The sequence below is a fragment of the Sminthopsis crassicaudata genome, chromosome 1 (assembly GCF_048593235.1).
Source record: "Sminthopsis crassicaudata isolate SCR6 chromosome 1, ASM4859323v1, whole genome shotgun sequence".
Classification (NCBI taxonomy): domain Eukaryota; kingdom Metazoa; phylum Chordata; class Mammalia; order Dasyuromorphia; family Dasyuridae; genus Sminthopsis; species Sminthopsis crassicaudata.
This window is the reverse complement of record NC_133617.1, coordinates 337,752,585-337,769,077: the sequence shown is the minus strand read 5'-3', so window position 1 is coordinate 337,769,077 and position 16,493 is coordinate 337,752,585. Positions and strand designations below refer to the sequence as shown.

At 33.8% G+C, this 16,493-nt stretch overlaps 1 protein-coding gene across 1 annotated transcript in view; it reads left to right on the top strand.

Moving 5' to 3' along the window:
- Positions 1–16,493, top strand: part of ADCY2 (adenylate cyclase 2) — a 589,713-nt gene that overhangs the window by 557,271 nt on the left and 15,949 nt on the right. Inside the window, 2 exon segments of the mRNA XM_074279140.1 lie at positions 10,047–10,193; positions 12,853–12,960. Coding sequence (XP_074135241.1) covers positions 10,047–10,193; positions 12,853–12,960 — 255 coding nt within the window.

The window sequence follows — 16,493 nt, the reverse complement described above, 5'->3', positions numbered from 1 at the left end:
AATTTTTATAAAGTGACAAAGTCAAGACCTTTTTTAGAATTACATGTCCTTACAACAAATTTTCATTGTTAATATGCTGATTTACCATGTATTTTCTCAGATTTCATCTACCTTAAATTCCTATTACTTAATTAGTGATTCAGATTATTGTCCATCTATATGCCTACTAAAAAGTATATGAATAATGGACAAGTTTTCACATCTTATCCATATAGTTATATAATACAATATAGGTAGAATGCATTTTATCCATTTTATTTTTTACATATGAATGGCTGAAGGGAAAATTTATTTTAGTGCTGTGAAGAATTGAATCTTGTAAGTGAAAATTCATGAGAAATAAAAAAGACTTGCAGTTAAGATGACATTGTGAAAGTGACAAAATGAGAGACTGAGGCAAAAGGTAGGAGTTCATATTAGCTACCATATTTAGACTGGCAGTCGATGAGGCATTGATAGAAAGCTAGAGACTACATAGAGAAAGATTCAGGAACAAATAAGCTTATCCAACATATATATAAGAATGACCTTAATTTTATCTGAACTGAGGGAAGGAAGATTAAATACACAAAGAATTCCATCTTTCTCTGCCTCCTTCTTCATAAAGAAGATGGGAGAAAAAAAAGAAAAAAGTCTAAGAGGATACAATAGAAAGAAATATTCAATTAAGAATAATAGAGAATGTGAATATGAAATTCTATGAAGTTATTAACAATCACTTAATTGCCAGATTAAATGGCCTGAATCCTCATTCTTCTTGATCAGACGGCAGCCTTTGATACCCTCTTTACGTTCTTCTTGATATTCTCTTTATAAGGATATGTCCCTTTCTTGGGTTTCTTTTCTGAATCTTCATTCAAGTTATATCAGCTATTTCTGGTATACCATATGGCTCTGTCCCAGGACTTTTCTTTTTCAATGCTGCATTTGGTTGTCTTTGGCTTTCATGATTTTAATGTTTCTTTCCATACTGATGATTCTCAGATCTACCTATACAGCCTAATCTCTCTCCTGACCTCCAGATTGAATCTCCAACTGTTGGATAGCTTGAACTGGATGTCCTATAAACATCTTGAATTCAACATATCCAAAACTGAACTCATTAGTAAACTTCTAACCATCTTTCTGATATCCCTATTACTGTAAAAGATATTGCCATCTTGCCAATTACCTATTCTTGCAAACCAAGGATCATTCTCAGTTCCTCTTTTCCTCCACCCCACCTCATTCTATATCTAATCTATTGCCAAGGCCCATCAGTTTCAGTTTTGGAACATCTCTCATATACATCCATTTCTCTAATTTGACAATGCTACTCTAGAAAAGATCTTACACCTGTACTACTGCATTAGTCCACTGATAATTTTTCCTGCCTCAAGTCTCTTCCCACCCCATCCATTCTCCTATCTTTTGTCAAATTGACTTCTCAAAGTACAATTCAGAGGATAACCACTATCACTTCCTCCCACTCAATGAACTCCAGCAGCTAGCTCCCTGTTATCTCTAGGATTCAAAATAGTCTTCTTATAGCTTATATACTTTTGACCACTGTGGACAATCTAATGACACTGGTTTTATTTCTGTTTCTTGAATGACACCCCATTTTCCAAAGCTAGGCATTTTTTTCTGTTTGTCACCCATGATTAGAATTCTTTCCCTCCTTATCTCTATCTTCTGACTACTTCGGCTTCCTTCAAGTTCAAACTGAAATCCCACCTTCTACAGAAAGCCTTTTGAAATCCCTCCTAATTTTAATACTTTCCCAATATTTATCTCCAAATTATAATATCTGTCCATAGCTTTTTTGTATATAATGTTTTCATGTTGCCTCTCTTATTAGACTTTGAATTATTGTCTTTTGCCTTTCCTTGTATCTTCAGGTCTTAGTACATAGGTACATAGTAAATTGGTACATAGTAAATACTTAATAAATAATTACTGGATGAATGACTGGGATGAACTCATTTGTAAAATGGAGGAAGGTAGCAAAATCCATATTATGTTCAAGGGCACCATAAATAATGAAATAATAGCATACTTATATACACCAAATGACATAGCACCTAATTAATTGAAAGGAAAGTTATAAAATTACAGGAAGAAATAAAGAGAACAAAATACTACATTTGTCTATATCAGTGTACTCCTTTCAGAAGTAGACAAATTAACACAATGTAAAATCAAGATTGGGTAGTCATTAATGGATATAGGATAAGGAAAAGTTTTATATTAAATGTGATACCTAAATTTTGCTTTGAAAGAATATAGACATTCTAATTAATTAATTAATTTTAGGCACTTTTTTAGGCACTTACTATTTACCAGGCACTGTATTAAGTATTGGGGCTACAAAAAGAGACAAAAACAGTCAGTCTGCTCAGAGACTTTACAATCTAATGGATTCTAAAAGATGAAGATGGAAAATATATTCCAAGAAGCAAGAACTATGGCCTATATGAGAAGATGCAAGGTCTTGTGTTAGGGACAGGAGGTATGCCCACCCTGAATGGTAAGAGAATTAGATTTGGAGTCAGAGGACCTTGGCATAAACCTTAGAACTACTCCATGAGTTACAATTGGACAAGTCACTTCCCATCCTGGGACCTCCATTTTTTCATGTAAAAAATGAGAGGTTTGTACTAAATGATCTCTTTTGTCTAAAGATCTTCCTATTATCCCTCTAATGCTATATTCTTAAGTATTTTTGAGGTCCTATAATTGAAAGAGAAATGATCTTTGAAAGAGTACATTTCAATGATATGTTGTTATTTGTGTAAGTTACAAATATAGTTTCAAGTAATTACAAAAAATTTCCCATCCTATGCTATAGAAAAAGTACTGGATTTGAAATCAAAAGACAAGATTCAAATGTAACTTCTGATATTTATTATCTATGTGACTCTCCCTAACCCTCATTATTTTCAGTAAACAGTGAGCCTTGAATCAGGAAGATCCTAGTTCAAATCTGGGTACAGAAACTTAATAGCTGTGTGACCCTGGCCAAGTTACTTGAACTCTGAAAGCCTCAGTTTTCTCAGCTGAAAAATGAGAATAATAACATATACTTCTCAGAATTATTATGAGGATCAAGTAAGATATTTGTTAAATATCTAGCATAAAATCTGACACATTTTTTTATGTTTTAGAAAAGCTTATTTTTTTTCTTTTCTTCATCAACAAAATAAGAGGTAGAGGGATGGACTAGATGACCTTTAAGAACCTTTCTGTTTCTATATCTTTAATGCTTTACTTTTTGGCAAGGTAATCAGAGGTAAGTGACTTGTCTAGGGTCACACAGCTAGTGAGGGTAAATAGATCTCTAATTCTTAATAGAGATATGGATATTTTGAATTTCTCTATCTTCAAGATCCTTAATCACTAATAAGAAAAGATTGGGCAGTACACTAGATGGCCAGAGGTCTGGTCCTGATGAGTAACTTTGGTACACCCCTGCAGAAAGAATCTACTCTTCAAAGAAATGGGAACTGGATAGGAGAACCTTGGATTCTAAGACTGAAATGCTACTTGTAATATAATACCACTTACAATATTTTCTTTCTATTGTCTTTTTCTCTATTGCCCATTCTTTTCCTTCTTTTTTCTCTTTTCTTCCCACAATCTCTCCCATTCTAAAGCTTTTAGTTTTATTTAGTTTTTTTTTTTATTTTTATTTATTTACTTTTAGCTAGTGTAAGCATCAGAGTGGAGGATTACTTCCAAGTTTTTCTCTGTTTTTTATTAAGGAAGAAGGAGGCAGCCACACAGCACTGTCAGATTACATAGGTCTTACTCTATAGGGAGGCACTGTTATTATTCAGGCACTCTTGAGTGGGTTAAATGGATGATGCCTTCAGCAGGCTATTTTTAGACTGCAGAGTTAATATAGAATGATTATTCCAAAACTCATCACAAATAAGATCTTAAAATACTCTATCTTATCCATTTTGAATGAACTCTCAGGCAAAAATCTCACTGTGCTGCCTGAGCTAATCTAAGTGCAAGTAGGTCTTAACAAAAACAGAGAAAGAAGAAAAGACTTGATACTGATATTGTAGTTTTTTTAATTAAGGTTGCTTCATTAGTGTGCTTCAACATTGCACAACTTCTTAAATGAGAAATAAAATTCCCTATGCCTCAAAAGAATGAAAATTAGTTTGAACTAGTTTTAACCATTTTACATTGCAATGAGTACTAAAACAGATTATATAAGACAATGAGGTGGCACAGGGTCAGACCTGGAATTGGGAAGACTCTTCTCCTTGAGTTCAAATCCAGTCTCAAACACTTATGTGATACCAGGCAAGGGACTTAACCCTGTTCCTCATCTGAAAAACAAAAGGTAAACCGCTCCAGTTGTCTTTGCAAATAAAACCCCAAATGGAGTCTCAAAGTGTCAAAAATAAGTGAAAAATAACTGAACAACAGCCTATCTCCCCAATAAAAACAGATAATGGTTTTTAAAATAAACTAGTAAAGCTATTTTCTACATCTATTTCTAATAAAGCTTGATGAATTTTTCTTTTTTAATAGTATACTATTTACCTGTAAATATCATTTTAATATTCATTTTAAAAAGATGTTGAGTTAATTGACAATAATTGAGTTAAAATAATATTTTAATAAAATTAAAGAGATTTCTCTGTCTTCCATTTTCCTATCCCTAAAGTAGCAAGTAATTTGATATAGGTTATACATGTGCAATCATGTTAAATATTTCCACATTACTCATGTTGTAAAAGAAGAATGAGAATAAAAGGGGAAAACCATGAGAAGGAAAACAACAACAAAAAGTGAAAATAGTATGCTTTGACCTGCATTCAGACTCCATTGTTCTTTCTCTAGATATAGATAGCATTTTCCATCATAAATCTTTTGGAATTGCCTTGGATCGTTGAATTGAGAAGACTAAGTCTATCATGATAGTTGATGATCACACAAAGATGTTGCTATTACTGGATATGATGTTCTCCCAGTCCTGATCACTTACATTCAGTTTGTAACAATTTCTTGAATCAGATAGGGACTGCTTCAAAATTCATATTCCAAGATTTTCAGTGACTCTATGAGAAAATGCCCTTTCATATTTTGAACAGAGCCTTTTCTAATTCAATATTAGTATTCATGAATTAGATTGATATAAGAAATCTCACTTTTCCTTTGGAAAGGAAACTCATTTCCTTGGAAATGCTTTAGTCATAAAAGCATTTGATTTAGCTTTTTCCATTAGCTGAATGAATTTAAATAATTGGTAATATCAATAACAATATTAATGGCTAAGGTTTAACTGTTATTTAAGCTTTTATTCTCCAGTACAAATTAATTGAAAGTTTGTTTCAATATACTTTCAAAATTTACCACCAGGGTTATCTAGATCTATATCAAAATACCTGTCTTCATCTTCACCTGTTCCCTGCCATCAGCAGGTTCAGAAACCCGAAAACATCTGTTCCAACGAGTCATTCTAACCATTTGCACCATGTGGAATCTTTTTTTTTATGTCCCATGCTACAGCCTGTTGTGTTGTGGCAGGAACATTTATAAAGAACCCCTGGAACAAACATCACAAATAGCTTTCATCAGATTTTGAAAAAGACCTTCTTTTGTCATCCAATCTATGTTCCCGCCAAAGTCCCCGGGTGGTATTGCTTAAGTGTGATTCTGGGCCAGGCTACTTCATTCCATAACAGCTGAGGCTTGATCAAAATAGGCAGCAGATGTCACTATAGACATTAATGTAATATACTTTGAAAGCAAACTATCCTTAGTCATTATAATAGCTCCTTAAATTGAGACGGAATGGATTATTCAATGGTGTCATCACTCTAGCTTGTAAACAGTTCTTTTGGACTTTCAGCATATAAATGCCAAGTTAACTATAAATATCAGTTCTGGCTCAAGTGATTCTGCCTTTAATTTCTTAATAGAACAAATTCTCCTTTGCCTAAATTAACACAAAAATAATAAATCAGCAGGGAAAATGACTTTTTTAAGGCCCCCAAGTAGTTTAGCACTGCAGTCACTTATCCAAAGCACTCCAGAAGATTATAGAGTCGCTGGGCCCAAGGATCAATGACCATATGCTGGTGGATCTGTGGATTGACAGTGTGGATAGCCAAAAAAAAGTGATAAGATAGAAATAGCACTGACCTTGGAATCAAAAGACTTGGTGGATTACAGTACAAGTTCAACTATGAATTAATTATATAATGCTACTCAAATATAATATTTATATTTTAAGATTTGTGAACTGATATCCTTATAGCAGTCCTGTGAGACAGTTAAGAGAGGGATCATTATTTTCATCTGTAAAATCAAAGAGTTAGACAGGATAATCCCTAAGGTCTTTTCTAAAGTTGACATCTTATTATTCTACATGAGTATTAATACACTGACCATGGAATGCACTAATTCCTATCCACTGATTCTAGAGAAATAGGGGCAGGATTGGAAGGGGTAAAATAGGCAGTCACCTACTGTGAAATATGAAAAGGTTGGAGTAACGACAGTCTTGTTAATATTATCTATTCAATAACATTATATTATTCATGGTTCTAGGGTCAGTTTTTGTAACAGAGCAAGTGAATGAAGATTTAAAACTTCCAATGGATAATAGCACACAAAAGACAGAACTTTACAATTTTGTCCAGGAGACCCAGATGAATTATCCTAAATTTCCTTAATGACCATTCACTTCATTTCTCCATCCTGATCTTCTTGAAGTAGAAGAGCAAATCAGGTGATCTATTATAAACTATAGATAGAAGAATATATTCTTTTTAGAATCAAGTCAATATTAGAATTTGCAATATCCTCTAGAATTTTTGGAGAAGTTTAAAATTATACAAAGGATTTATGATGAACTCCAGAGAAGTTATGAGGAATCTGGACTGAACTTGTTTGTTTTTTTTCCCCTCAATTCCTTTCCCTGCCCTATCAATGTGCGTGCACGCGCACACACACACACACACATACACACACACACACACACACACACACACTCACACACACACACTCACACACGAGAGAGAGAAGAGGGGAGAGGGTGAGAAAGAGAGAGAAAAAGAGAGGGGAAGGAGAAAGAAAAGCGAGGGAGGGAGAGAGAGAGTGAGGGAGAGAGAAAGAGACTCTTAAAATTACTATGGGATGATTCCTTGCTCTTTACTTCTATGGGACGTAGCCTGATGGCCAACATAAACTATATCAGAATCATCAAGATTATTCTTAAATGGTGCTAATTATGCTAATTACATACACACCCTAGAGTGACATATTAATTGTCTCATAAACATGCAAGACACCTTGGGTAGAAACACACATAAATACACACCACCTGCTCTCTCAACTGTCTTTGGATAAGACCAGACACACCACAGAGCAGAGTAACATATTAGGGGGAAAAACAATCAGAAAACCAAGACCAACACAGTCATGACACCTGAAAACACCAATAGCCTTGCCCTCCTCCTTACTCTCACTTTACATGTTATTATTCTGTAGGACAGACAAAGGATAATTTGAAAACATCAGCAATGTTTGAATTTTTTTCTCCTTTAGAGGTTGCTAAAATGTTAGAGGTTGGGTAAAATTCTGGGCCTGAATTAAGGAAGAATTGAGTTCAGATCCAGCCCCAAATATTGAGTGACATAAACCTCTCTTCCTTTGTTGGTTCTGTCAACTGTAAAATGAGGGTAACAATACCCCATACCTACCAGAATTGTTGTGATGATCAAATGAGATAATATTTGAAAAGCACTTAGCAGATTATCTGGAATATAGTTGGTACTTAATAAATGCTTGTTCCCTTTCCCTTTTATATCTTAGTTGATCACTGCTTTGTGGCAATAAAGGCCTGAATTCAGGTAATGATGGTAGAAAGTGAGAAAGAGGCACATATAGATATAGTAGATTAAACAAGACTTGATACCAAGAGGACTAAAGTAAGACATTAAGAATTCAAACTTGGGTAGCAAGGTCATGCTACAGACAAAAGCAGTTCATTCAGAAAGAATGAGGAGGAGAGAAGTGGATAATAAGTATAGCCCTGAGACATGTTGGTTTTGAGGTACACAAGGGATATACAGGTAGATATCTGGGTCTGTAATTTAGGAAAGAAGCCAAGTCGAGTGATATAGATTAATAATAACATTTAATAAATGTTTCTATAACTATAATTATATATATACATAATTTTGTTTTATGATATATATAAGTTTATATATGTTTTATGATTTGCAAAAGCATTTGATAGACATTGCCTCATTCAGTGCTCTCAGCAACCCTCTAAAGTAAGTAGAACAAATTGTATTGTCCCCATTTTACAGATAACAGCTATTGAAATGGCAGATATGGGCTGAAGTCCATGTGTCTTGACTCTCATCCAGTACCCCTCTCCATTTAATAATCACTACTAGGCTACAAAAAGAAATCTTTTCCACTTTAGCTATGCTGTACTAGGCTATATTGTATTTTTCCTTAGGAGCATCTGATCCTGAGACATCCATTCTGCTATCAGAACTCCAAAGGACTTTTGTTGTGACTGTGTGCAAGAGAAAATTAAGCTTTGCTTTAAACTTTGAAGAACATTGTATTATTTATGGAAAAAGAGGCAAAGCTATTACCTTGTGTGTTTGGAGAACTTTGATTTTTCAGCATGCATAGAGGGACAGAATAGAGTAGAACACTTAACTCTATGTTTTATGTATTTAAGTCTACCCAAAGCCGATGATTCAAATCTTGAATACTATTTATGAGCCATTTGGGTTTAATAAAGCAAGCTCTTATTATGTCTAGAGATGGTTCTGGATTGTCTAGATGTCTAGAGATGTCTAGTGAGGTTCAGAGGATAAGGTCAAACTACAGTTACAAAAGCCCTGTCCTTGGCCCTACCCTCACGGGAGAGATTCCAACCTACAGAAGAATGGAGAGAGCTAAAAAAGTCAGGCTTGGAAATGAAGATGGTCTGGATAGGAAGACTACTTCCTACACTCTTCCACCTCTTATGCCCTTTTCTCTTCCCATTCTTTTTCAGAGACTCAAGAAGCAGGGTTAGGATCCCAGATGTGATGACATCAGTCAAAGCCTCAATGGCTCCTGAGTTAGAGCTCTCCCTTCAATTACTATTCTGCTTTCCCTGAATCTCCTCTCCCAACTAACACACATACTATCTAGACAACAAACTAGCTGCTTATTCTAAAAAGGAGAAAAGCTAAAGAAGGTTGACTCAGGAGGAGAAATTGAAACTGGTGATTTTGCTCCTCTCTCGCTCACTTAAATCCAATTCACTGACATGTCAGCATTATCTTTCTGATATTATGCTTCTTTTCAAGGACAAAGGACAAATAATAACTATTGATGAACTATGTAATCTTAGATATTTACAATAATAAACATTTATATCACAGTTTGAGGCTTGAAAAATACATGTTATCTCATTTGATCTTCACAACAACATTTTTAGGTAAGCGACTTTATAATCTCCATTTTACAGATTAAGAAACTGGGAATGAGAGAGAATAAGTGATTTGCTTAGTGTCACATAAGTAGTAAGGGTCTGAAGCAGGATTTTAACTCAAATCTTCAGTATTCCAAGTTCTGTATTCTATCTACTATGCCACCTAGCGGCCCATATACATTACCTTCTCATCTGAAAATTTCTTATGAAGAAAGTATTTACAAAGAAACCATTTGCACCATGTGGAATCTTTTATTCATAAAATACTCTGAGAAACACTTATTTTTTAAAATGTCACAGTATAGATAACTAATGTGATGTATTTACTCCCTTGTAGATGAAAATAATTTGTAAAAAATAAAACTGTAAAATTTGTAAAATAAGCTTTAAAAATGTAGCTAAAATTAATTATAAATTAAAAAGTGTTAATTTTATTCAAAGATGTTTTCCTTTTCATTATAGAAATTGTTTCCTTTTCTAAGCTTAATGATCTCACTTGATCAAATGGAATTGCCTAAGAAATCACTTGTATTTAAACATTTCTTATATTTCAAGAAACATTTCTAATTTACTGTCTTGGTTTTCCTTGGTACAGGATTTGTATCATCAGTCCTATGACTGCGTCTGTGTCATGTTTGCTTCTATTCCGGATTTCAAAGAATTTTATACAGAATCAGATGTCAACAAAGAAGGCTTGGAATGTCTTAGACTTCTGAATGAGATCATTGCTGACTTTGATGATGTAAGTGCTAATGTACATGGAAAATGGCATGTGTGGATATAATAGGAAACCATATTTTCTTAGGATTTTGCAACATAAGGAATTAGAATTATATTTTAAATAAAATCAATAGGTTTGGAGTGAAAGAAGACTATTACTACAGAATTTCTGATAACCAGCACTATAGTCTCCTCCTGGCAGTGATTGGTATATCCACTAATCTAAATTTAGCCACCTTGCTATGACAGGATAAAGATGTGTATTTTATCATCAAAGTTAATAGGACTGCTGAAATCCATCAACAAAAACTGTCACACAAAGAATGTTATTTATGCTATAAACAGAAATGAAATTTCTAGAAAGACATGAAGCTCAAGGAAAATTTTCTGACAGTGGCTTTATGTGTAAAAGTATAATAAATATATTCTTCACTTTGGCAATTCTCAGATCAAAATGTATATTCCAAATGATTAAGTGATTTGTTGGATTCTGTCTTGAAGCCTATATGCAGAACTGCCATCTGTTCTTTAGCTCCTTAGCTCCTTAGCTCATCTTTTTTATTTCAGAAGGCATACTACACTCTTCCTTTATACAGAGGTATGGATTTTAGAATTCAAAATATTATGTGTTCTATGCTAACATTCACTGAATATAAGATAAAGCAATGTTTTCCATGTCCATGTACATATTTTTTTTTCATTTCAAGAATACTGTTGATATATAATTTAATATATTTAACAGGTATTGGTCTACCTGCCATATGGGGGAGGGGGAGGAGAAGGAGGGGAAAAATTGGAACAAAAAGTTTTGCATTTGTCAATGCTGAAAAATTACCATGCATATATCTTGCAAATAAAAAATCTATAAAAAAAAAAAAAAGAATACTCCATTATGATCTTATATAAAATAAGGTAATTTTAACATTCATTGGCATATGATCTAGTGTCATGGACATATTTTCATATAAAATAATGTATTTAGTCCACAAATCTTCCTAGATTTGGGTAGCTAGGTAATACAGTAACTAGAGCACCAGCCCTGAAGTCAGGAGGACCTGAGTTCAAATGTGGTCTCAAATATTTAACACTTCCTAGCTGTGTGACCCTGAGCAAACTATTTAACCCCAATTGCCTCAGCAAAAAAGAAAAAGAAAGAAAAAAAGAAAAGAATCTTCCTAGATCATAACTGTACTTCCCCCCCCCCCCCAAATATCTTACATAACTACTTTCTTTACCATCTCCATTGCTGGGAAATTAGCCTTGGAAAATTGAGTATAGTTATAATAACAGATCTCAATCTATTTTATGGGATCTTCTTTGGAATCAAATCTGATGAATGTTGCAATAGATGCACAGCAATTTAGAGTAGACTGTGTAATATAGGGAGAAACCATGGAGTAAATAAAATATGTCCTTTTTCTTAGTTGGATATTCCACCCTGATGTCATGAAATTTATTCTGAATTATGGTGCGTGTAAGATTCAGGATTTGAATTCAGTTCCTTCTGACTAGAAGTCCAACAAAGTATTCATCTAGCTAAGGTCAAGAAAGATTAAATAACTTTCCCCAAATCACAGAGCCAATAAGTGATGGAGCCTTATTCCTATGATTCCAAATCCAATATTCTTTATACTGTTCCATCTTTTATATAGGTAGAAAAATTTGGAGAGAAATGTGGATTTAGATATAGTTAGGCACATGTAATCTCTCTAGAGTATGGGAAGGTTTAATGTTACCAATATAAAACTGAATGTTTCCTCTATAGAATACAAATTATATTTTAATTATGTTTCCAGTGATTCTATTAAGAGCCTAATACTGATTTCTCACAGTGAGGATAATTGGATAGAGTAAAAGTTAAAGGGGATCTTGATGGGGACATATTCTAGCTTTTCTAATGACATATTTAATTCCATTCTGCCATTTCTGAACAGGAGCAAATCATTTCAGTTTCTCTCCTATCTTGCTTTCTCCTCTTTCTTTCTCTCTTTTCCTAACCCTTTCATTTTCTTCTATGTTTCTGCTTTTTCCCCTCTTCCTTAAACTATCTCCTAACTTCAACCACTTTGTATTACATTATTCTCGTGAAATGAGGCAGCTAGATAGTGAATAGAGTCCTGGATCTGAAGTCAGGAAGACATTATACTGAAGTCAAATATGACCTTAGATATTTAACCATGTTTGCTTCAGTAATATTAAATGACTCCAGTATCTTTACCAAGAAAATCCCAAATGGGGTCATAAAAAATCAGACTAAATGAATAAAAAATAACAAAATTTTGACTATATACATAATTATCAGTTTTTACTTGTAAACTTTTTATTTATCCAAAGCATCATATTTTCAGAAAGTCAGTAATGGTATTTCTAACCAAGAGTCATGAAAACTACTTGGAACCATCATTAATTGACTTCAGTATTTATCTCGATTCCATCATTAACAAATTCTTTAATATGTTACATATCAATTTTAAATCAGCTCTTTAAGAACACACTCCTCAAGAAATGTAATATTTTAAACTATTCTAACTAAAAAAAAAAAAGGACCTAAGTAAACAAATAGCATATCTGAAAAGAACTTCACATTGCCATAAATTTAAATTTAAAATGTTGCCAACACATTGAAACTTGGGTCAGTGCAAGCCTGAATAAATGAATAACTGTTATTTTTTTCTTCATAGTTGCTGTCCAAACCAAAATTTAGTGGAGTTGAAAAGATCAAGACCATTGGAAGCACTTACATGGCAGCCACAGGACTGAGTGCTACACCCAGCCAAGAGCACACACAGGTACAGCACAAATATAAACATCTTGATGGACAAAAGTGATTGTATGTGTGTTCTTTATGTTCATTCATAAAAAATTATAACCTGTCAGGACAAATCCTTTCTAAGAACACATAAACCTGACTTCTAAAGTTGTTTTTACACAACTGACTTTCATTCACTTTGTCAAGTTGATAATTCCTTAGATTCTTACGTTTGTTCTCTCTTCTTTGCATGAACAATTTAGCACTCCCCAAGACATCAAGAATACAGCAGATAGGGAAAAACTACCTTCTACATGAAACTTTTCCTGATCCTATAATTACTAGTTCCTTCCCCAAAATGCATTGTATCTATTTTGCATATACTTAGGTATATGAAAAATTGTTTCATGGTTTTCTTTGTAGTCTGCTTAGCTAACAATGTCTGATCCACCATAGACGCTTAATAACCACTTGTTCATTAATTGATTGTTCCTCTTCCTCCTCTTAAACCTGTTGTTTTGACTCATGTGTAGAGAGCATAAGTTACCTTTTGACAGTCCATAATCTATGAATATCTACACCCAAAATATATGCTTTCTTACCACAAAGCATTATTCAGTAGGGTTACCATGCCATGCTATTAAAAACAAATTAAAATTTAACTATAAACTCAAATCTCAGTTCTACAGACCTTCCTCTCCCTTACCACAGCCTACCTATTACCCAAATGCCAATATCCAGTCTGAAGACCCAGTAGGAATGGCATAGAAGATGCCAATGGCATTAGGGGCAGACCTCAAAGAATTCCTTCTCATTACATCAGCTCCCATTGCCTACCTTCCATCCTGTAGCAATGTCCACCTTCTTATCCCTATCTTTCCATATGCTAACCCAAAGTCTTGTTACGCTTCAATTCTTGTATCTGTCTTTTCCTTTTCTAATAATCACTGGTAAGGGATCATTTTCAGTACCCTCAGACTTTACCAGGCTTTACCATATGCCTTGAAGATTTTCCATCTATACTCCCAGACCTTTCCATGAGCTCTGAAATGAACCCTGCTTTATAAGTTGTTTCTCAATTCAAATAACTCTTTTAAGAGTTTGTTTTGCTTTTCTATTTGTGTTGCTAGTACTTATCACAGTTTCTAGTATGAACATCAATTAATTAATCAATGCTTTTTTGTTCTATTCCATTAACTCCACACTGATGATTTCAAGTCGTTTTGTTCCATTTTTGTTAATCCCTTAGGATAATCCTCATAATGATTATCTTAGACTATCTTCTCTTTTCCCAAACTCACTATTGACTAATGGTCTTATGCCCTACTAGGAAGACTGAAGGCATTAGATATGAGGTTCCCATATTGCATCTTCTTCTATCTTAAAATATATCTTTAGATAAATCAATGTGTTTATATATCCCTTGAGAATCAGAAGGGAAAAGCAAACTTTTCTAAGGTTAACAGAACTTTGGGGATAAGGTAAATCCTTAATCTACCCCTAAACCTGATACCAAGTTTATAATACAAGACCCTGCCCCTATGGCAAAAAAGCGTATTCTGCTCATGGTAAACTTCACTTTAGTGTACTATGTTCCCAAGAGGGAAAAGATAAATATGGCCAAATGCAGCATGTTGACAAAAGTCAAGTAATTAGATCAAGTACATTTAAATAAGGAACAAATATCTAATGTTAAATGCCCTGGGGAATATCCCAAGGAACATAATAATAACAACATAATAACAAGGAAGCCAGGGGTGAATAATCAGAGAGAATAGGATCAAAGTAGATGATCAGTCTGGAAAGGAATATACAAAAGAAACATCAAGGAGATGACCCAAGCTCAGGGAAGAACCAGAAAAACATATCCTCTGGTCTCAGGGTAAAAAAGTCTAATGTCAATTTAGGACAATAGATAAATAATTTATATACCAAGGACCTATTTGACCACTACAATATAATTGTACAATGCAATGGAAAATCAGGACATACTATGTATGGCTTTGAGGAAGAGATTATGGATTTGGAATTTTCATAGAAATTAGTCATTTTTAAAGGTGACCTCCAGAAAAGAGATATTGCTTTCCCAAGATCACACAGGAAGAACATAGCAAAACATGGCTTCAGACCCAGATCATGAAACTCAAGATCTACTATTTTGTCCAATAAAGCAACAAAGTTGACAATGAGGAATCAATGAACATTTTTGGTTAGAAGAGGGACAGAATCAAGCAGTGCTGAAAGGAGAGTAATTGGATGACTGACTGGTGAGACTATTCAAGCAGGAAAACCATTTAACTTACAGTAATAGCCTTCTTTCAAGGTTACAAAGTCCTGAACTAAGTTGATGGCAATAGATATGCAAAGGAAGAGATAAATGGAAAGACTATAGAGCAACAATTAAATGTCTTTGGTGACTGGATTTGGGGGCAAAAGTAAGAGAGGAATATAAAAGTCATTACATACATATTGAATTGAATTATCTTCTTTCTTGATCTGAAAATTAGATTGCTAAACTACTCAATTGAATTCTTGTTTTTGGAATTAAGCCACATTCTTCCTATACTCTTAACATCTGGGCTTTTATTATTGTAAAAAGAAGAATACCCTTCCTACCCACCTCAGAGGATTGTGATGAAGATTAGGTGAGGTCTTGAAGGTAAAGTACTTTGTTATGATAAAAATCACTCTTCTTACTCTGAGTTACCATTTTTTCAATAGCTGTTATCTATGAGGTTTCTGAAACCTTCAGTTTCAATTGAAAGTCATTTTTTAAAAAGATGATAAATCTTTGAGAAGAAACTGAGCACATGTTAGGAACATTTTTTTTTTTTTTAGACAAGAGTCACAATTTAGGTTTTGCCTTCTGAGGTTTATTCCAACTCTCAGGTTCTGTGAGTTGGGGATCATTTATTGCATATTTATTTATCAGAAAGGAAATGTTTTGTTGTGTTTATTTTTCCCTCTATGTTATTGCTCTTCCTAATGGTGGCTTAGCTGTAATTTTCCTGAAAAGTATATTTGTTACACAGCCTTTTGCTTGTTGATTTAACAGCTTGTGTTTCTAGTTAAAGCACAAATAGTTTTTACCTCTAACTGTGTATACTTTCATGAAATGTTTTTCTTCTAAGTCACAAGCTTAGCAACATTAATGCCTGTAATAGAAAAGCTTTCATGCATAAGGATGATCCTTTGCTTATGTGATTAGTTGAAAACAACTTTTCACTTTTAAATTATTCATTAAAAGTAGAAAAACTCTCAACCTATTCTAATTTCAAAGGTCTAGAAGTAATAGGACCTAAAGCACTGAACCCAAAATATATTGGGTTCCAAGACTCTCCCTGTACAATCCACCAAATGTTAGGGAATTGGGGTTTGAACCTCAAAAGATATTGATTTTCAGCTATACCCAGTGAAAGAACTCTGGGAAATGAGTATGAATAACTACGTAGAATTCCCAATCCCTCTATTTTTGTCCGCCTGCATTTTTTATTTCCTTCACAGGTTAATTGTATACTATTTCAAAGTCCGATTCTTTTTGTACAGCAAAATAATGGTATGGACATGTATACA